Genomic DNA, 23,416 nt, shown 5'->3' on the forward strand with positions numbered 1-23,416 from the left:
TAAAAGGCCACTAAAATGTGCAGTTGTCACAACAAAATGCCACAGATGCCTCAAGTTGAGGGAGAATGCAATTGGCATGCTGACTGCAGGTATATCCACCAGACCTGTTGCCAGAGAATTTAATGTTAATTTCTGTACCATAAGCTGCCTCCAACGTCGTTTTAGAGAATTTGTCAGTACCTCCAACCGGCCTCACAACCGCAAACCACGTGTATGGCGTTGTGTGGTCAAGTGGTTTGCTGATTTCAACGTTGTGAACAGAGTGCCGGTGGGGTTACGGTGTGGGCAGGCATAAGCTACAGACAATGAACACAACTGCATTTTATCGATGGCAATTTTAATGCACAGAAACACCTTTAAGAAATCATGAAGCCATTGTTGTGCCAGTCATCCTCCCCAATCACCTCATGTTTCAGCACGATAATGCACGGCCCCATGTCAAAAAGATCTGTACACAACTCCTGGATGCGGAAAGTTCTTCAAATGGCCTGCATATTCACCAGACATTTCACGCATTGAGCACGTTTGGAATGCTCTGGATTGACGTTTAATGACGGTATTTTCCAGTTTCCGACAATATCCAGCAACTTCGCACAGCCATTGAAGAGGAGTGGGACAACATTCCACAGGCCATAATCAACAGCTTGATCAACTCTATGCAAAGGAGATGTGTCACGCTGCGTGAGGCAAATGTTGGTCACACCGGTTTTCTGATCCTCACACTTACCTTTTTTTTAAAGATATGTGACCAACAGATGCATATCTGTATTCCCAGTCATGTGAAATCCAGTCATGTGAAATCCAGTCAATTTATTTAAATTGACTCAACAAAGAATTCACATCATAAACCCAGATAATCTGACATTAAATATGCAGTAGAGTGGTGTACTCAAGTAGAGGGAAGACTAGATGAAAGCTATCACAGTATAATGGCGAGAGGAATGGATTGACTCAATATTCTCCCTGACACTTTAGGATTAGCCCTGATCTTAGGTCAGTTTTGTGTTTTCCCCCTACAAGTCAAGGTTAGGATTTGGGGATCAGATCCTTCCTGATCCTGTCACTTACAGGTTCCTGTCCATGAAATAGTTCCTGTGAGAGGTGGAGAAGCCTTTGTGGTGGCCCCCATTCTCCGTCTCCAGACTGCGGTTGCAGGAGCGGATGATCTGCAGGATGTTACTGACCGTGGCCTCCTTCTCGTGGCTGTGCAGTCCGTCTGGCCCCACCCTCTGCAGGAAGTGCTCCTGCCCGCCGTAGTCCGTCACAAACTACACAAAGAGAAACACAGGGTAAAGTGAACCTGTTACTGTAGTAATAACAGTTTTACTACACAGGTATAACAGCAATTAAATGTAAAGTGTACATAGCCAAACTGCTTGTTTATATAGTCAAACTACTTGTTCCGGAAGCGCCAATGTATTCAGACACCTTCCTTTTTTTCCACATTTTGTTACATTACAGCCTTAATCTAAAAATAATGAACATTTATATTTTTATCAATACACACACACACACACACACACAATACCTCAATGACAAAGCGAAAACAGGTTTCGGCAGAGCCATCAAAGCTGTGTTCAGAGCTTTAGGGTGATGGCAGGTGTTGTCTGTACACCTAGTTTTATTCACCCACTATGCTACAAGCCTGGCATGCAAGCCTGGGCCTGGCCCACTTCTTTACCTCTGGCGAGTCGTGCGGTGAGTGGCGCAGGCTGATAATGCTGGCGGCCCCATCCAGCGCGTCACTCAGCTCTTTGAGGAAGACGCCACAGAAGGGCACCACCTTGCACCCTGGGATGTTAAGTGCCACCTTCCTGTACTCGGACAAAGACTTGTGCTGCGCCATGGCATCTTTCAGGCTGCGCATGGTCTCAATGTCCGACTGGTCCATGAACTGCCACATCTTCAGCACTTTACGAGACCTGGAGCAGAGAATCATTCCATATTGATCTAACCACATCTTATCTACATTGTTTTTGTACATTGTAGAAGACACTCATCCAGAAAGACTTTCAATAGGTGTGTTCTGAATATGAACATTGACAGATACTGTAGGAAGACTAAGTGAGATGTGTAATAAACGTATTTGTACTATAGTGTAGTCAGTCATAAATACCGTAGTCCAGCCAGGAACTCCATGACAGCGTTGTAGTTGCCTATGTTCCAGCAGCACTTGGCTACATGGACCAGGTAGGAGAACACCTCTCTCTTCTTCTCCATGGTACCCGCAGTCAGGATCAACCAGGTCACCCACAAGCTCACCTATTAGATGCAGCAAAACTCAGTTAGAACATGGACCCCACAAGCTCACCTCTGTAAAAGCCAGGCTGCACTTCAAGTCCTTACATAGTACACTACTTTTATAGGGTCCATAGGGCTCTAGTCTAAAGTAGTGCACAATATAGGGAATGTGCCGCCATTTTGGACATACCCCTAGAGTGAAAGACCAAGGACGAGGACTAGTGTTTCTCACTGTGCAGGTTAATGTTCTACACAGCATCTACATCAGCACGATTTATGATGAACCAAGGTGAACTCATTGAAATGGAAATAAGCCTAAATTCAACCCAGGTTTCGCTGTCACCATCTCCAACCGAATACAAAAAGATGCTGGTAGTTGGCTCCACAACAAGTCATGAAACTCCTGATTGCACCAGGTCTCGTTTGTTTCACTGGCACATAAATCCAACACAATAGTAGGCCTAAGACAAAAGCTATATCGGCTTAATCCAAGTGCTGGCAGAAACCGTGGCCTGGACATAACAGTTGGAGCAAATATTTGCCAGCTGTCATGTTGTAGCTATTACAATACAATTCATAATAATTAACCTTTTTTAAGTGAATAAGTATAGGACATCAATGGGGAACATGGGTACATTCAATATAATTCAAAACTGAGCAATCAGGGGAGAAGGGCCTTGGTCAGGGAGGTGACCAAGAACCCGATGGTCACTCTGATAGAGCGCCAGAGTTCCTCTGTGGAGATGGGAGAACCTTCTAGGAGGACAAACATCTCTAAAGCACTCCACCAATCAGGCCTTTAAGGTAGAGTCCTGTCCCACCATGCAGCATATATATATATATATATATATGTCTGGATTTCTAAGACTAGTATCATATTCACAACTAAAGTTCCCAAATAACTCTAAATCTAGTAAATAGGACCTTTTTCAAATGATCACTTTTAAGCTCAATATAGCCACTTCATACGCGCACTCGCTCCGGAATGGTGAAAATATCCTTTCTATTTCATTCAGCTAAGTTCAATTACATTAATCATACAATAAAATAAAAGCATATAATGTCAGCTAAATGAACAAGCCTACAGCCGATGGCGTGGAGTATAGCCAGATAACATAGGCCTACAACTCCTCCTGTTAATCTGAAATACATTTTCAAGGCGGTGACCCGTTCCTGTAGGTTCATGCTCTACAACATTCGCAGAGTACGACCCTGCCTCACGCAGGAAGCGGCGCAGGTCCTAATCCAGGCACTTGTCATCTCCCGTCTGGATTACTGCAACTCGCTGTTGGCTGGGCTCCCTGCCTGTGCCATTAAACCCCTACAACTCATCCAGAACGCCGCAGCCCGTCTGGTGTTCAACTTTCCCAAGTTCTCTCACGTCACCCCGCTCCTCCGCTCTCTCCGCTGGCTTCCAGTTGAAGCTCGCATCCGCTACAAGACCATGGTGCTTGCCTACGGAGCTGTGAGGGGAACGGCACCTCCGTACCTTCAGGCTCTGATCAGGCCCTACACCCAAACAAGGGCACTGCGTTCATCCACCTCTGGCCTGCTCGCCTCCCTACCTCTGAGGAAGTACAGTTCCCGCTCAGCCCAGTCAAAACTGTTCGCTGCTCTGGCACCCCAATGGTGGAACAAACTCCCTCACGACGCCAGGTCAGCGGAGTCAATCACCACCTTCCGGAGACACCTGAAACCCCACCTCTTTAAGGAATACCTAGGATAGGATAAAGTAATCCTTCTAACCCCCCCCCCCCCTTAAAAGAGTTAGATGCACTATTGTAAAGTGGTTGTTCCACTGGATATCATAAGGTGAATGCACCAATTTGTAAGTCGCTCTGGATAAGAGCGTCTGCTAAATGACTTAAATGTAAATGTAATTTTCTTCATGTCATGTTTCTTTAGACACGACTCAAATAAATAATGGATTTATTGTGATGGTGTATATCGATTTAATATACCTTTAAAATGTAGATGTTCCAAAGGGCCACATCAGCAGCTTGTATGCATGGAGGCGTGGAGATGCTAAATTAATGTTAATTAATGGTCAAATACCATGAGACATGCAGATTTTTGCATGACAGTAACCGGCAGACAAAATGTCATAACCGCCACAGCCCTAGTGAAAGTCAAATGATAAAGACCGGGTGTGATACTGCATGCGATTGAACAGCCAAAGTGCTAGAATTATTGTTGATCTGGAGAATTGACAGAAGATGTGTGTCTATTGTTACTGCGATCAAGATAATTAGCCTATGTCCCTGGACACAATTATGTCAAGATTCCTGAGGTAAGATTATGGTCAGTGTACGTTTAGATCATTTGTTTTCTTGATTAAAATGGGGCAAATCGAGAACGTGAAAATGGCTTGTTTATTTGTTTTTGAATAGAAAAAACTGAATTTCTTATTTGTTTTTGCACATCAAACAAAAAAACAAACAAACAAAAAAAAAAATTCACATGGGGATGGGGTTAAATGTGGAATGCCTGTCATTTGTTAACCCTTTGACGCATACGATCACATATTTGTGATCATTGTTGAGAGGTCCCTGCAGCGTACCATCACAAATATGTGATTGGAGCAGTCTCAACAGAACGTATGATGCAACAAACGCATCTAAACAGCATTGTTGTCTGAAAAGCATCTAAACAATGTTTTTGTACTGATGGGAAATAAGTCTTCACAACTTTATTCCACCTTTTATTGTAAAACATAAATGCAAACTTCATCATCCAAAAATCACACGGAACACATCCAAACTCATTCCATAAACCAGTCTAAACAGCATGTTGCGCTGACAAAAAAAACACAAGTTAGCGACCTAACATCTAGACTAGTTTACAATGTACCACATCTCTGGTGAGCACAAGGGACGATTGTAATAATGTTTAGAAAAGAGATGTGCGTCAGCTAAGCTAACAGCAGCTAAATTATTTATGATGGCAGCCATGTTTGTTTATGTTATACAAACAAAAACTCCCTAATCCCAGAATGCCATTCACTATAAGACGCAAATATACAAAGTCAAAGATGGCTGTGCCCATTGCCTGAAAAATATTTATTTAGTTAAGCCACTTTTCAGCATATTAAAATCTTCAATGTACTTGTTACAGTGTATACAAAAAGCGGAGCACATGACTTGACAAGTCAACCGTTTTTGACAAATCACAAGGAAAATATGTTGTTATCACCTCACAGATCATCACACCAAGTACAAGCCTACTGCCTAGCCTAACCGCAGCGTGAAACCTAACAGGGATGAAACCATTTTAGGGGGGTTTTCAATTCCATGTGGGGTAAAAATGGTGGAACGCATCGTGGGGGGATTCGATGCAGGAAATATTACTATGATGGGGGATTTATGAATAAATTGGGGGGGAAACAGAAGTTTATACGCAAAATAAAAAATGGGGGTATGAGCTGGCAACCCTGAGGTACCATAGTTACAATCTGATACTGCGTTCAAAACAACAGGGAACTCGGAAATCTCCGACTTCAGTGCGTTCAAGACTACTGGGAACTCGGAAATAACGATCTCTGAATGGGAAAAGTCTCGGGCCTCTTTCTAGAATTCAGACTTTCCGACAGGAAGATCACCGATGTCATGATTTGACCTCGTATTTTTCAGAGTTACCAGTTGTCTTGAAAGCACCATAAGTTAGTCGAGTGAACTATCCCATCACCTCGTTTTTTTTATAACATCTTTGGTCAAACTGACGATTACGAGACAACCAAAATGCATTGTATGATGTCAACAAACATGGCGCCACACATAGCTGGCAAATAGCTTAGCATTAGCTCATCACAATCAGCACAACTTTCCAAAAAAGTATTTTACACACATCTGTGTCCTTCCATTAAAATCTATGTAAGAACAGGAATGCATGATTAGTCATTAGTACTTGAAAACATGTGAATAAAATAGTAAATACATTTTTCTCCATACATACAGTATGCTACAGTAGAAACAACACGATATACAGAAAATAAGACAATTACTTTGATAGGAACGCACACTTGTCCAAAGTTATTATTTGTAAGGAAAATATCAATGAAGGCAATACAGGCACCAGCCAGAAAATGTGCCAGGGGGAAAACGTTTCTACAAGGCTTGTTCTGACGAGAGATGCGCAATGTCTTCATACTTGATCTGTGGAAACACTGGGGAAGAGCTTGGGCTCTTGTTGAAGAGAGAAGTTTGTCCAGCTCAGTAAAGCATCAAACATAAATTGTCCGCAACAGTGAAATGGGCTACTTCTTATGCGAATGAATGAGGTGGAACACACATCAAATCAAACTGTTAGAAAATCAAACTTGTTGAAAATAATTAGAAATTGACAAGTTGAAAAATAGCCTATAGATAATTAGAAGGCAGTGTGCCTTGGTTTGAGGGCAGTGTGGGTTAACTGTCCTGTTGCGTAACAATCACATTTCGGAACAGAGTGCATTCTGACATACGCATAAAACAAACCCCCAAAAATTGTTTACCTCACGTTGGGGTGATCGGTAGAGATATTTGGAACTCACATAAAGGGTTTTAAGTGCACAGCCAAAACTTCCTGTCCTTTCAAAGTAGGAGTTCACCCTTCTAACTCCATTCTATTAATATATTAATTAAATCACTGCCCATACCGTGCCACAGTGCCAAGATAAAATAAGATTTCTGAATTTCTACATAAGATTTCATGTGTATTGACTTAATGAACTGCTGTTACTGTTAATGGTTAGCTGACTGATATATCCTAGCTACCTAACTAACCATTGGTAATCTTAATCAATGATGCCAATTCGGCCAAAACAACAGTATCTATTGCTAGACTAGAGATATTCCCCTTGCTATAGTTAGTCAATGGTTGCATATCTAACTAGTTGGAGTGAAGCAAGGGTGTGAATAGTAGACATGCAAATATATCCTTTCACTGTTTACAGCATGTCTTCAGTTACCCAGAACTGTCTGATCAGCCTGATAGGGTGCCGTGTGTGTGTTCAGCTTACACCTGTGTAAATCCATGTGTGTATAGCAATGGAATGAGTCATCCAACCTAGGGCTTTTGTGGTCATGAAATTTTGTCAGCCGGTGATTGTCAAATAACTGCCGGTCACACGGTAATTGACCGTTAATTAACAAACACATTTAGCATCTCCTGGCTTCCAGACATGATACCACTGATGCAGACCTTTGGAACACCTACATTTTAAAAAGTATATTAAATCCATGTAATATAGCCTACACCATCACAATAAATCCATTATTGATTTCAGACAGTTCTAAAGAAACATGATATGAAGAAAAAAATGTAGTCTATTTCAGAAGAACAGAATAGCATACTCTGAGTTGTCCTAATGTCAGGCCCTGATCTGGCTATGCCATATGGCTGTGGGCTACACTAGTTCATTTAGCAAACAAAATTGTCTTAGAATTCCGTGGCATTATTTTACAGTATGAAGAATACAATTGAAAATAGCTGAATAAAATATAACTAATATTTTCTCCAAATTGAAGCAGTTGAAGCAAATTGAAAATTGAAGCAGCACACATGCGGCTATTCTATGTTGAGCAGTTAACAAAGAAACAGGTACACCTATGCTTAATTTAGCGTTATGTAACTTTAGATGTGATACAAATGTTGGACTATTTGTTTTGATTTTTAATACATTCTAAGGCTGCATGATGCGAATAATGATGATTTGCAAAAAGGAGCATGAAAGCCATTAGCTCTGCTTAGTTTTTTGCACAGGTAAGTACTACTGGAAAATCTATCATCCTGAGCAAGCACTTCTCCCACATGGTGACCTCGGATGTCACCTACTAAGGAAATGGCGTCTATAACAGCATTTGTAACAGTTAAATGCAACAAAACATTTATAAAAAGCAATCTATTATTGTGGTTTTTGAACTATCATTTGTTTACAAGCATGACAGCTGTACTTTTAGTTTATGGTTGACACGAGTCCAAATCACATAAACACATCCAACTGGTATTTATGGCTTCACAACTGGTAAATTCCCACCTCCTACAAAGTTAAACGCAGCATCAGATCTGGATCAATGGCATTTTATTTTCCGGCTGTACCGAAACGTTAACCTAAAACTGAAATACGTACCAAACTGTGGGTTTGGAGAACCGGGGATGCATTTTGATTTCCCCCAGAGAGAATTTCAGAGGCACTAAATAAAAAGTTAGAGCCCCAATGACAGACATCACCCACCCATCCTCCTCCTCCCTCGTTTCCAGGAACGACCGTCACTGAGAGACGGTACCAAAGTGATAGAGAAGCGAGAACATTCCTCTTCTCCTTCTCCAAGTGTTTGCAGTACATGAGATAGCTGTAAATGTCCGATTGGATTCAAATAAGTTATGTTTCTCAGCGTTTTAAACAGTGTTGGCAGTGGACATGAAAGCACTGGTAACCCAAGTAGATTAGAGGCAGGCACATACTTTGCAGAGCAGCTGATATTCTAGATATCCATGGGAGGACGGGAGTTGTGCTAAGTCCATATTAAATGGTGGGAGAGCAGTCGGTGGTGATCTAAAACAGTCTCTAGCTGTTATGTGGTGTCCCTTTGATAACACAGGGGTTGCATCAGAATGACAACCCAAATCGACTGGACTGAAAACCGAGCGGCACTCTGATTTATAGTGCATCATACTGGCGTCAAACAGGCTACACAATAACAATGGAATTATAATTCCAGGAACAAATATTGTATTCCTTTTGGTGCAAGTGTCAATAACATTTGATCAGTGAACAAAAACATACACAATGTACTTACAAACTTGTTTCATTTGTTGTGTGTGCTACTGCATTGTTAGGGTTCAGTTGTCGCATGATGGAACTATTACATATTCAAGGTTGACAGAGAGTTACTACAAACTCACCATAGGAGCATAATGTGTTTGTCAGAAATAAACGCTCCAGACAGCTACTACAGGCTTAAACGGTCCAATAACTTCCCCCAGTTTATCTGCTCCAGTTTGGGGAACTGGGACACAGCAGGTAACCCTGCACACAGTGAGTCCATGTCATCATGCTGTGGAGGCTGTCAGACTTGTTCTCTATTGGGAAGAGTCCCTCAATTGATTCTAGCTCTGCCACATGCCCAAAAATGGTCAGGATGCACATTTGGGGAAATAAAATTGTAAAAAAATTTCCCCCTCGGTTTTGCTCACTTAACGAAAACCAGCGGATGTTAAGGCACGCAACATAAAGATGACATTATTTCCACTCCTCCGCTTGGTACTCTGTGCTTGGGACTGACCTCATTCCGATGTGGCCAAAACGTTTTTCTTAATTGTTTATTCTCAAAGTCAATCAGCGTAAAGGGTAGCTCAAAGGGCTCCGTTTATGAGTGTAATCACCGCAAGTATGAGTAAAACTGTCAGAATAAGATACACTATACCACGAGGTGGTCAATTCTACCTCACATTACTGTCAAGTGAAAACTTTGATAATCTAGTACAAAAGTGATCACCAATCCTGGTCCCAGAGAGCAACAATATGCACATGCTTTTGTTCTAGCCCATCACTAACACACATGACCCAACTTCATTAACCATCCAGACCTTCATTATTTGAATCCCATCTATTAGATATTTAGGACAAGGATTGTTATTGACCACTCAAAGCATAGCAACATTAGCATATCTTCTAAAATAGTTCACCTCATTGAATCGTGTGACCAGGTCCTCCACAGAGTTTCTCTGGGTCTGCGTGGGCAAGGCCGGGTCCGACAGCGAGGCCTCGAGGCTGGGGTGCAGGTGCTTGCTACAGTCGGGGATGCCCAGGTCCCTAGTGAGAAAGCAGAGGTAGTCCAGGGGTAAGATGCGTCGGTAAAGCTGCCGCTCCTGCTCCGTCAGGATCCGAGCAATCTCCTCGGGGAACTGGATCAGGTGGCGCAGCTCGGCCAGCTCCTTGCTGATGTCCATCACGTTGGGCGGAAGGGCGCTCGACACCGACGTGCTGCACAGCTGACGCTCTGAGAGACAGATGAACACAGTCAACTAAAAATGTTAACTCCAATGTCAAGGTAATATTAAACATGGTGAGAAAGCTGAACACCACTGTCTTTCATAACACGTCTTAAACTCCGTAGTTCAGACATCAAACTTCAGTGCCCTCAGCATCCCACATTTATAGTACCTACTGAAAGTCTACCCTTGCACAGTTCACATTCTGCTGCCTTATATTTCAATCTAAAAAATGATTCAATTGTGATTCATTCTCCATTGATCTACACATCTGTTTGCAAAAGTAGTAGTTCCTGTGATTTAAGAATAACTTTCCCTGTCTCTGTAAGGTCCCTTTGGACCAATGAATGTCAAACAAAGATTGAACCTCAGACACACCAATGAGCTTTAAAAAGCATGTCTAGAATACATTTTTAGACGGGCGTAGATCAGCAGAGATTAAAAAATAATTCGCAAACACTGAATATCCCTTTTAGTATAGTCCAGTATGGTAATTAATCTATGGGTGGTGGGTTCCCACTTGGGCTCCCGAGTGGCACAGTGGTCTAAGGCACTACATCTCAGTGCTAGAGGCGTCACTAGACACCCTGGTTCGAATCCTGATGGTATCACAACCGGCCGTAATTGGGAGTCCCATAGGGCGGCGCACAATTGGCCCAGCATCGCCTGGGTTTGGCCGTCATTGTCCCCCCTGTGGGACGGTTGAGCTAACGTGCGCTAATGTGATTAGCATGAGGTTGTAAGTAACAAGAACATATCCCAGGACATAGAAATATCTGATATGGGCAGAAAGATTAACAAGAATTTAAGCTAACTGCACTGTCCAATTTACAGTAACTATTACAGTGAAATAATACCATGCTATTGTTGAGGAGAGTGCACAGTTATGAACTTGAAAATGTATTAATAAACCAATTTGGCACATTTGGCCAGACTTGATTCAACAGAAATACAATGGTTCATTGGATCAGTTTAAAACTTGGCACGTGCACTGCTGCCATCTAGTGGCCAAAATCTAAACTGCACTTAAACTGGAATAATACATTGTGGCCTTTCTCCTGCATTTCAAAGATGGATTCTCTTTTACCATATATAATGTGTTATTTTTTTCCTACATTCATTTCATATTTCCATAAATGTTTCCATTCAAATGTTATCAAGAATATGCATATCCTTGCTTCCGGTCCTGAGCTACAGGCAGTTAGATTAGGGTATGCAATTTTAGGTGATTTTTTTTTAAAGGGTCTGAACTTAAATAGTTTAAATTGAAAAATTTCACCCAAACACCGCAAATATCTGGCCATCTTTCCGCACTGAGCTGGGTAAAAAAAATGGAAACTGCTCAGGGACATCACTACAAGGTTTAAGATAATTTAGAACAGCCACTGAATTCATTGTATGACAAAGTGAAAAGGAAGCCTGTGTTAAAAAAAAAACATTCCAAATCATTAATTCTGTTTGCAACAAAGCTCTTGAACAATACTACAAGACAAAATGGCAAATAAATAAAGTTTTTGGCCTAAAAGTCAAACTTCAAAACGATTACAACTCATCATAGAGTGAAACAGGGACTGGGGAATTTGTTAGAATAAAAATAAATACGAGGGAGAAAAGCCCAGGTAAAAAGTTGAAGGAAAACCTGCCTCAGTCTTCTGAATACCTAACTCTGGGATATAGTTGTATTTTCCAGTGAGACAATTAGACCTACTGTACACAAATTTTAAGGGTCAATTGCTGCTATCGCCGTTTTAACACCAAAAAAGTTGGTTCTGTGTGTCATCGATATGAGTCAGAAACATTCATTATAGGGTCATAATTGACTACAACAGGTAAATTAGATTTCAAATCTAATGTTATTTGTCACATGACCTGAATACAACAGGTTTAGACCTTACCGTGAAATGCTTACTTAGAAGCCCTTAACCAACGTAGTTAAGAAAAATAAGGGTTAAGAAAAATATTTACTAAATAAACTAAAAGTAAAAACAAAAGTACAATCAAATAAAAAATAACGAGGCTATATATAGGTTAGTCGAGGTAATAGAGGTAATATGTGCATGTACAGCACATTAGGAAAGTGTTCAGACCACTTGACATTGAGCGTCGCTGCACAGCTATTTAAAGGCATCTTCAGAGATGTTCGATTGGGTTTAAGTCCGGGCTCTGGCTGGGGCACTCAAGGACATTCAGAGACTAGTCCCGAAGCCAAGACAATGCAGGAGTGGCTGTGTTCTTGGGGTCGTTGTCCTGTTGGAAGGTACACCTTGACCCAGTATGAGGTCTTGAGCAGGTTTTCGTCAAGGATCTCTCTGTACTTCGCTCCATTCATCTTTCCATCAATCCTGACTAGTCTCCCAGTCCCGGTCTCTGAAAAATATCCCCACAGCATGATGCTGCCACCACCATGCTTCACCGTAGGGATGGAGGCAGGTTTCCTCCAGACATGACGCTTTGTATTCAGGCCAAAGAGTTCAATCTTGGTTTCATAAGACCAAAGAATCTTGTTTCTCATGGTCTGAGAGTCCTTAGGTGCAAACTCCAAGCGGGCTGTCATGTGCCTTTTACTGAAGAGTGGCTTCCATCTGGCCACTCCACCATAAAGGCCTGATTGGTGGAGTGCTCCAGAGATGGGAGAATTTTCCGGAAGGACAACCATCTCCACAGAGGAACTCTGGAGCTCTGTCAGAGTGACCATCAGGTTCTTGATCACCTCACGCCCTTCTCCCGATTGCTCAGTTTGGCCGGGCGGCCAGCTCTAGGAAGTGGTTCCAAACTTCTTCCATTTAAGAAGAATGGAGGCCACAGTGTTCTTGGCGATGGTCAATGCTGCAGACATTTTTTGGTACCCTTCCCCAGATCTGTGCCTCAACACAATCCTGTCTCGGAGCTCTACTGACAATTCCTTTGAACTCATGGCTTGGTTTTTGCTATGACATACACTGTCAACTGTGGGACCTTATATAGAATAGACCAGGGTGGCGTCCCAAATGGCACCCTATTCCTATTTAGTAGTTCACTACTTTTGGCCAGGCCCAATATGACTCATGCCAAATATAGTGCCCTATATAGGGAATAGGGTGCCATTTGGGAAGCAACCCCAGGCTGCCTAGCTGGCCCAGGCTATAGCTTACATCCTGCCGAGAAGCCAATGTCCTCTGTGAGCGCACTCCCACTCTTGCTCTCCGTCCGTTTGTGTCTTTCTGTGAGCCTGTTGATGAACACTAGTACACAGGGGCCCAGGGCTCCAGACTGCGACCCTTTGACTTAGCTGTGTGTAAACATTTTAATTGATCACATCGATGCAAGCTGCACATTCCACATGCTCACCTCACTCCAAACATCCTTTTTGAAAAACATATTTCACAACGCTTTATATTGAGCTCTATAGCAACTATTCTACCACCAAGATATGTGATATGGGTTTGAGATACGGAGCGTGCAAAATGTGCATCGGCCATTGTGAGTGAAGGCCTCATTGGGTAGTAGCCTCGGCTAGTTTATTAGGTCATAAAATTTACTGTTAGATTAAACATGGCTACCTTCATGGATATTAAGTTAGAATTAGCGATCTAGCTAATACGTTTTAAGTTTCCACTTCCTAAGATGGTGAATTAGCCCCAAATAAATTAGCCTATGATATTAGTGCACATAAAGATGTAGGCAAATTCATATCTATTGAACAAAGGAAAAATCTGAATTCTGGTGCCCTATTTTAACAATAACTGCCTATTTGTCAACATAAAATAAATGTCATTCAATGGATTATATTACACATTAAAATATCTTGAACCATGCATTCCTGCATGAACAGGTTAGATAAACAATGCATTTATCGAAAGCCATATAAGAAGTCTATTGTCCTCAATAAAAGCACTGAATGACTTTAAAGATGACTCTTTTTTTCTATTGTGTGCTGCTATTTTTGGGGGGGTGCTAGCAAATCATGTGTTGGTGCCACCAACTAAGAATCTTTCAATTACTGTAGCATGAACCATGGTATGATGAATCACCTGGCTATTTACAGTATATTGACCCGAGCAGAACACAGAACCTTGAACATGAAGTCTGACGTTACTCACTGCTGCTGTGATGACAATCAGGGCCAGATTAAGAAATTATAGCGAGCGACCCCCCCCCCCCCCCCCCCACTGTTGAGAGTTAGATTATAAGGATATAGGTGCAATTTCGAAATGTTGTCGTGCATCAGCAGTTTCTCTTGTTATGTCAGTCACTGACAGTCACTCTATTAACCATGTCAGCAAAAAATCTTTAGGCTAATTTACCAGTCTAGCCAGGTTTCTAAACTTGTAGTAACCATGGCCAAACACCGACCAAGCACGCAGGGCATGTGCCCAGACGCCCTAACCTCCAGGGGGCCCCCCTTGATTTTCTTAGTCACTCTCACTCAGATATCATTAACATGGCATAAGTCATGGCAAAATGTGTAGAATTGCAGGTAATTACAGTGCCTTCAGAAAGTATTCACACCCCTTGAATTTTTTCCACATTTTGTTATGTTACAGCCTGAGTTTAAAATGGATTAGATATTTCGTTTTTCTTCCATTGGCCTACACACAATACCCCATAATGTCAAAGTGGACTTTTTCTAAATGTTTACAAATTAATAAAAAAAGTAAAAAGCTGAAATGTCTTGAACCAATAAGCATTCAAGCCCTTTCTGATGGCAAGCCTAAAGGAGTAAACATTCAGGAGTAAAAACATGCTTAACAAGTCAAATAATAAGTTTCATGGATTCACTCTGTGTGCAATAGTCATTCAAAAAAATCATGTTAAACACTATCTCATTTCTGTACCCCACACATCCAATTATCCGTAAGGTTCCTTCAGTCGAGCAGTGAATTTCAAACAGATTCAACCACAAAGACAAGGGAGGTTTTCCAATTGAATATCCCTTTGAGCATGGTGAAGTAATCAATTACACTTTGGATGGTGTATCAATACACCCAGTCACAACAAAGACACAGGCATCATTCATAACTCAGTTGCTGGAGAGGAAGGAAACCACTCAGGGATTTCACCATGAGTCCAATGGTGACTTTAAACAGTTACAGAGTTTAATGGCTGTGATAGAAAACTGAGGATGTATCTACACAATACTAACCTAAATGACAAAGTGAATATGAAGTCTATTACAAACAGAATGCATGTTTTGTACAAGGATAAAGTTAAACAGCCAAAAATGAGGCAAAGAAATTAACTATGTCCTGAACGCAAAACGTTATGTTTGGTGCAAATCCAACACGTCACTGAGTATCCCTTCATATTTTCAAGTATGGTGGTGGCTGGATCATGTTATGGGTGTGCTTGTCATCAGCAAGGACTATGGAGTTTTTGGGGGGATAAAAATAAACAGAATAGAGCTAAGCACAGACAAAATACTAGAGGAAAACCTGGATCATTCTGCTTTCAAACAGACACTGGGAGACAAATTCCCCTTTCAGCAGGACAATGACCTAAAACACAAGGCCAAATATACAATGGAGTTGCTTACCAAGAACGTTCCTGAGTGGCCTAGTTACATTTTTGACTGATTTTGCGCTGTTGGAAGATTTGGCACATGCTGCATTTGGCAGAGCGTACTTTAGAGAAAGGTGGGACTTTTTAGCAGAAAGTACAGATATCGTTTCCCAAAACCAATCTTATAGGATCTTAGCAAGGATTTAAGATCTACTTACACGTGCCATTCCAGTGCTATCCACCCCCAGGTTTTTGGCAACAGCACTTTTCAGCAGGAGCTTGCCGATCTTACATCTTACAGCCCTCGATGAGCCAATTCTTTGGATGCAATCAACAAAACTAACATTCAATTTCCATACATTATCACACAACAGGTTGAAGTCAAGAGGGGGTTCTTTGCCATCAATGCGTTCCGAAATATGAACAGAGCAATAGACGGCACCCACATCGTAAAACGAGAAACTACGTGAACAGAAAAGGCTTCCACTCTTAATGTGCAGCTGATCGGTTATGTGACGCGCAAAAGACGCTGCTGAATGTGGTGGCAAGGTGGTACGCACAACTCTCATTCAGCAGAACAGCAATGTTGGCCTACATGCCTACAGGAGGGAGCTGTTGAGGAGGGATGGCTTTTTTGGCGAGTGTTGCCTACTCATTTGAAGTATATTTGCCATTTCTAAACCAACTAATTGTCTTAATGGTCCTTTCTTTGTAGCTATGTTTTTAGTTTTACTGGTCAAGCCACAACTGAGAAGCCAAACCCTTCAGTTGTACTCAATCTCTGACACCAGCGCCTCTTTCAGTCTCCGAAAAGAAAACTAATCATAGTGTCTTTTTTGGTTGAGATGGTTAATTAGGGGTCGTGCATGAGCAATGAGAATAATTGGTGTTTATCAATGGTTATCTTCTACCAGTGTGCTTATAGGATTGTTACATAAAATCACATGTTTTCTATGCATACGAACATTCTAAATTCAGTTCGTAAGTAGTATTTTAGAATAGTTTCTACGCAATATTGATACATTAAGCCCCAGGTGTGCACTGCGCTTAAGAGACTTACTCAGAAATACTCACAGCTATAACTGCTGCCAAAGATAATTCTAACATGTATTGACTCAGGGGTGTGAATACTTACGTAAATGAGATATTTCTGTATTTTATTTTCAATGAATTTGCAAACATTTCAAAAAACATGTTTTCACTTTGTCATTATGGGGTATTGTGTATATGAGTGCGAAAAAATCTATTTAATCAATTTTGAATTCAAGCTGTAACATAAAATGTGGAATAAGGGGTATGAATACTTTCTGAAGGCACTGTAGCTTTAAAACTGCAAAAATTACTTTCGGTCCCATTGAAAAATACGTAGAATTGCAGAAAACTTTGTTTAAAACAGTCCTGATAAACTAGCTACGGACAGACCGACAGGAGTAGCAACAGTCAGTGACAGCACTGGAGACAGAAATCAGCCTGTGGAGACTAGTCACACAGGCAAGTGACAAACCACAGGAGTAGGCTATAGAAACTGAAGAAATCTCACATAAACTTGAGCAGGCTGCTAAGGTGCAGGGGCAGGCAGATAGGTAACTTAAGTGAAGAGAGCCTCCACACACTGACCGTACAATATAGTCCACCCCACTCACAGTAAAGTCAATTCCATAAGATTAAAGAATTAAAGAAATCTCGTCTGTCTTCACAATTTAGTTCCATCCTGTGGGAGTGCTTCATGGCTGAGCCGCGGCCGGCGGGAGCAGCCCTATCGTTACTGTTAGCTCAGTGGTTGTTCACACAGCACCGGCGATGTGCACTTGTCCACATTTAAGCAGCCCAGGGGCGGCAGCTCCTCTCCAGCTCTCATTTCTCTGCTGCTCCCCGAGGTGACGCTCTCTCAACCATGCGCAGCAACACCTGCAGCCAGCCCACAACCCCCGACTCACACAGAAACACATAGCCCCTACACTCCTCCCTCTCCTCTCACCCATGCTCCTCTCTGTGTGAGCAGTTTGCATATGAAGGCTGTGTCCGTCTAAAGAGGGAGTCAAGTATCTAAACACGTAGGCTAAAAGCTCAGTATGACTCATTTCAAAGGGGAGGGAAATCCCTGAGAAAAGAAGAAGTGTTCCTTTGATTTATTGGTGGTTGTAAAATGGTTTTCAGATATACAGTGGGGTACGAAATTGACACCCTTGATAATGAGCAATAATGACTGGATAAAATACAATATTCAAATAGCGAGCTATATTTTATGCGCCCAAAAAATTGGAAATTATATTATACTAATACAATTGCCCAGAAAAATAGATTTTGTTTAACAAGTTGATTTATTTTCTCAATAAGGGAGGTGGTCACAATTGACACCCCTAAAGATTTGTATAAATAAATGTAGTCAAATGTAGTATTCAACTATATCAAGCTTGTGACTCTCCACACTTGTTGGATGCATTTGCAGTTAATTGTAGTTGTTACAAATGATTTATTGCCCAAAAGAATGAAAGCTAAATAATTTAGTGTGTCATTTTGGAGTAACTTTTATTCGCTTACATCCTCAACACCAATGCCCCTCAGAGCTGTGTGCTTAGTCCCCTCCTGTACTCCCCGTTCAGCCACAACTGCATGGCCAAGCACGACTACAACAGCATCATTAAAGTTTTCTGATGACAACAGTGGTAGGCCTGATCACCGACAACAATGAGACAGCCTATAGGGAGGAGGTCAGAGAACTGGCAGTGTGGTGCCAGGACAACAACCTCTCCCTCAATGTGAGCAAGACAAAGGAAATGATCGTGGACTACAGGAAAAGGAGGGCTGAACAGGCCCCCCATTAACATCGACGGGGATGTAGTGGAGCTGTTCGAGAGTTTCAAAGTTACTTGGTGTTCACATCAACAAACTATGATGTACAACCGCACATGGACTCTATACATTAGTTTATTTAGTAAATATTTTAACTATATTTCTTGAACTGCATTGTTGGTTAGGGGCTTGTAAGTAAGCATTTCACGGTAAGGTCTACACCTGCTGTATTCGGCGCACGTGAAAAATCATTTGATTTAACTAGGCAAGTCAGTTAAGAACCAATTCTTATTTACAATGAAGGCCTACCCCGGCCAAACCCTAACGATGCTGGGCCAATTGTGTGCCGCCCTATGGGACTCCCAATCACGGCCGGTTGTGATACAGCCTGGAATCGAACCAGGGTCTGTAGTGACGCCTCTAGCACTGAGATGCCGTACCTTAGAGCACTGCGCCCTTTATAACCCACCCCCTCTTACCTTTGAGCATGGCGTGGCCAGTGGAGCACACAGTGACTCTGGGCAGAGCACTGCGGGCCCCGATGGCGGCGGTGGCCTCCAGCAGGGCCCCGGTCAGACAGGCATACACCGAGGTCTTCTGGGAGCTGGCCCGGTACCTGTACCTAGGCTGAGCCGGGCAGAGGTAGGGGGGCCATTCCTCCCTAAGACACACACATCTGGCAAAGGCTAGGAGCTTCCTGCATGTGTGGACCAGGTTGTCAACTTTCAGCACATGGTGGATCTGTTGACAGAAGAGAAGAAATGTATTTATCGAGACTTTGGTATAAACAAGGTGTTAAAGTGACACACTAACTTTAACACATCTAATCCTGGCAATCTTAAAATTGACCTAGAGTTATGTAAAACGCGAAGAAAAAAAATCTGGATGTTTTTATAATGTTGTCCAAAAGCAATTTTGCATCAGAGGAAAACGTCTAAAGCAACAGCTTGACCTTAGTGGCCGGCCACCTCTTCCCAATTCATTTCAGTCTCTTCCAAGAGCACTTCATCCCACTCTGAAAACAGTTCTGTGAAACCAGCTGCCATTAGTAACCCTGGAGCACTATTCTGCCAGGCGGTTTCAGGAAAACCATTTACTAGCCCTTCCTCTGAGCAAAAGGACCCTGCTACTTCGTCCCTGCTCTTCACAAGATCTACAGCACACTCAGATGGTGACAATATGAAAGAGGGTGGACTGGATCCAACGGTTTGAATGGAGGGCCTGAGCAGGAGCTGCACTATTGCCAGACTGTAGTTTAGGTTGTCAACTCTGGAGACAGCATGATATAAGGGAATGGAACATTGTGCTCCGTTAGGTCAGTTCACAGACCTTTGAAGTCAGAGCAGCACTGAATACTTTCAAATCTCCTTAGGAGAGACAGCAAGACTGTTTGATTTTGTGAACTGCATGTTGGTTTTGAATGTATTAAGAAATGACTCATCCAGTTATGGTAAATGTATCTTCCAAGGGCTGAATAAATATTCATAACAGAAATCCTGAAATAATCAGGTAGATCATGTTTCAATATCATTACTTCAATAACATCATCCTTGCCTCGTTAAAGCCACATCAACCAGGATAAGACCCTCTATAACAGGGTTCCCCAATAGGAGGCCCGGTGATTTTATTTGGCCCCCACATTTGTATGAGCAAAATTTGTGTAAACAAAATTGTTGGACATAAGTCTAAAAATCACTAAGAAATCAGCTGAAAGTGATTTGAATTTAGAAAATGTTCCAAAGTATTCCCATGCATAAATGGAGGCATATGTGATCGTATCCTAATGTAATTAAGGTTGGAAATTCTGTTTTTGTCAAATACTACTGGCCCGCGGCTGAATGTAATTGGGGAACCCTACTCTTTAATACTTAGCAAGTCAATTAGCTGGTTCTCATTTCTGCCTCTCTATTTGATTGCCACAGAAAACTACATCACACAGCTTTTACATAAATATACAGTTGTCTGAACTGTTCAAGAATACAAGGACAATTCTGATGGTCAGGGGCTACAGTGTGACACTTTATATGTAATAAATCACGTCTGGTTAGTCTCTTGTCCTTTTTAACCAGACCTAGGTTCAAATACGATTTAAAATCATAAAAGATATATTAGCTGTACTTGATTGGTCTTGCCTCTTGCAATGTAACCAATAGAATAGTCCCAAAAGTGCACACCTGGCACTCCAAGCAGGCTAAATCCAACACTCAAGTATTTCAAGTAGCATTTGAACCCATGTCTGACTAACAGAAAGCCCCAATGTTGAAAAAAAAAAGGGCAAAAACGTCCTGTTTTATGATAAAAGCAGGCCAGAAGCCATGACCCGGCATCCACCAGCCTGAAATCTACCAGGCTACACACAATTAGGCTAAAGCAGCCAGTCACCACATTGGCTAGTTGCAAAGCTGCTGTGACTTTGTGGCCTGCATTGCAGAAGCAGATACATGCAAGAAAACCAACCAACCAACTGAAACTATAGGCAGTGGGTTGTCCACTTGATGTTGTTCTGCCTCGTGTCAAACAACTCTTTCTTTTACAGCACATGTAGTAATATCAACCAGTTTCGATAGAGCCGTGCAGGACACAGACAGCACACGCCCAATAACTGCCACTTATTTTTCTGAATAACGTCCACACACACAAAAGCACAAAATGTTCATGCCAAAAAAAAAAGCAATAAGAAAGTTTCTACTGCATAAAATAGCCAGTCATGATCCAGTTAGGCAGATACATCCCAGCTAACTCCACAGGAGTTGGAACAGACACTATTGGACGCGCTAGTGCCAGATCTCATACCAGCTAACTCTTTAAAGGGTTAAAAGAGACAGCGTCTTGTATGTTCCAGTATCAAATGACAGGTTCCCCATGTCACCCCTTGCAGACCAGACCACCCTCAAGAATAACCCTCTCGGTTACAGTATAGAGACAACCTGGTCTATATTACAGCGTCAGTCTGCTCTATACTACAGCTAGTCAGGTACAGTATCTCAGCATAAAGATAAATAAGCCGTCCATCCAGACAGCGTAAACCAACCGATCCAGAGACCTAAGCACAGACGAGTATGTCATTCTCCTACTATAGAGGTTAGAACATGAGGACAATCTGAGAGAACGGCAGGCAGTCATCCACTCTAGTCAAAGTCAATAACTGACAAGCCTATTTTATACTGTCTTTCAGGGCGACAGAGAGCCTCTCCCAAACTCCTGTCCACCGCTCTTCCTGTGTCTTCACAAGGTAATGTTTGTAGTTCCTTCACTGGATGTCTAGACTTTTTCCAGCACTAACTAAATATTTTATGGCAAGGCCTCGTCCTCTTATCTTGGAAAGCAGAGCTGGCTTGGGCCTACTGAACACAGCAATCCATGCTGTTTAGAGAGGCTGATAGCCACCATACTTACTTCACCAATACCATAATACTGATTGACTACACATAGCACAGACATGTAGTACTGACACTCCAGTAGTTGGGAAAGGGTACGGTGGCTGGACGTGCAGCGACACAGACCCCGCTACTGTCAGAGATCACACACACTGACTCAAGGTATTTGGGGAATGGTTAGACAATAATAATGATGCTGATAATGCTGTCTCCACACACTATGATAAATTACTGTACTGTAAACCTATGCTTGAAAACAAAATAAAAAGACAGCTAAGTAAAATACAAAAAGAGGCTGAATACCTTTCCAGAAAAAGGAGTGATGTTCTTTTTAAAACAGAACTAGGTAACTAGGCTATGTAAAAGGCTCAGGGAAAGATCCAGAAGGTACCGTTTCCTCACCTGGAAACTATGAACATAAAAAAAACTTGCACTGCTCTTATCCTCTAGGAAAGATCCCTATCCCCCGTTGAATTTCACAAGTAGCTGTTTACGAATCCAGGGGCAGACCCTCCCCTACCCAGTGATGGAAAAAGTACCCAATTGTAATACTTAAGTAAAAGTTAAGATACCTTAATAGAAAATGACTCACGTAAAAGTGGAAGTCACCCAGTAAAATACTACTTCAGTAAAAGTCTAAATGTATTTGGTTTTAAATATACTTAAGTATCAAAAGTAAATGTAATTGCTAAAATATAGTTAAGTATGAAAACTATGAATAATAAAAAAAATACTTATCTTAAACAAACCAGACGGCACAATGTTTTTATTTTTTTGCATTTTTTTAACGGATAGCCAGGGGCACACTCCAACACTTACAAACAGACATAAATTTACAAACAAAGCATTTGTGTTGAGTGAATACCCCAGATCAGAGGCAGTAGGGATGACCAGGGATGTTCTCTTGATAAGTGTGTGAATTTAACAATTTTCTGACCTGCTAAGCATTCAACATGTAACAAGTACCTCTGGGCGTCAGGGAAAATGTAGGGAGTAAAAAAAAGGTACATTATTTTCTTTAGGAATGTAGTGGATTAAAAGTAGTCAAAAATATAAATAGTAAAGGTACCACAAAAAACTACTTTAGTTCTTAAATAATTTTTACTTAAGTACTTTACACCACTGCCTCTACCAACACAACTGTACAAGTTCAGGCTTAATTGGCGTGTGTGTGCATGTTGTGAGAGTGCGTGAGCTTGAGTGTGAGCGAGGCGACTTACAGGCCCAATGCAGCAGTTTCTCAATATCAAATCATTTCTGTCTAACAATTAAGTGATTGTTTTCAATTAAAATGTAACAGAATCAAAAATAGCTTCTAAGCAGAGAGCCATTTCTCCTGCAAAAAGTTGCTAGGACTGTCGGAGTGGTCTGAGTGAAAACTAGCCGTTATTGGCAGAGAGTTATTGGCCAAAACTCCATCCCACCTAAACAGGCAGACATTTCAGGTGGTCTTTTCAAACAGCTGGTACACTAGAAAGGCATTATCATCACAGAAACAATTCTTCCAACTACAATACATAGTGTGGACTGCACTGGGCAAGACACGTTTTTGACTG

General features: G+C 41.7%; 1 protein-coding gene across 1 annotated transcript in view; it reads right to left on the reverse strand.

Moving 5' to 3' along the window:
• LOC129829146 (1-phosphatidylinositol 4,5-bisphosphate phosphodiesterase epsilon-1-like) overlaps positions 1-23,416 on the reverse strand; it is an 89,546-nt gene that overhangs the window by 44,488 nt on the left and 21,642 nt on the right. Inside the window, exons 3-7 of the mRNA XM_055890716.1 lie at positions 18,963-19,224; positions 9,907-10,220; positions 2,117-2,262; positions 1,682-1,922; positions 1,069-1,268 (exon numbers count right to left, since the gene is read on the reverse strand). Of these exons, the coding sequence (XP_055746691.1) occupies positions 1,069-1,268; positions 1,682-1,922; positions 2,117-2,262; positions 9,907-10,220; positions 18,963-19,224 (1,163 nt within the window). The remainder of the gene's footprint in view (positions 1-1,068; positions 1,269-1,681; positions 1,923-2,116; positions 2,263-9,906; positions 10,221-18,962; positions 19,225-23,416) is intronic.

Source organism: Salvelinus fontinalis, chromosome 30 (assembly GCF_029448725.1).
Source record: "Salvelinus fontinalis isolate EN_2023a chromosome 30, ASM2944872v1, whole genome shotgun sequence".
Classification (NCBI taxonomy): Eukaryota; Metazoa; Chordata; class Actinopteri; order Salmoniformes; family Salmonidae; genus Salvelinus; species Salvelinus fontinalis.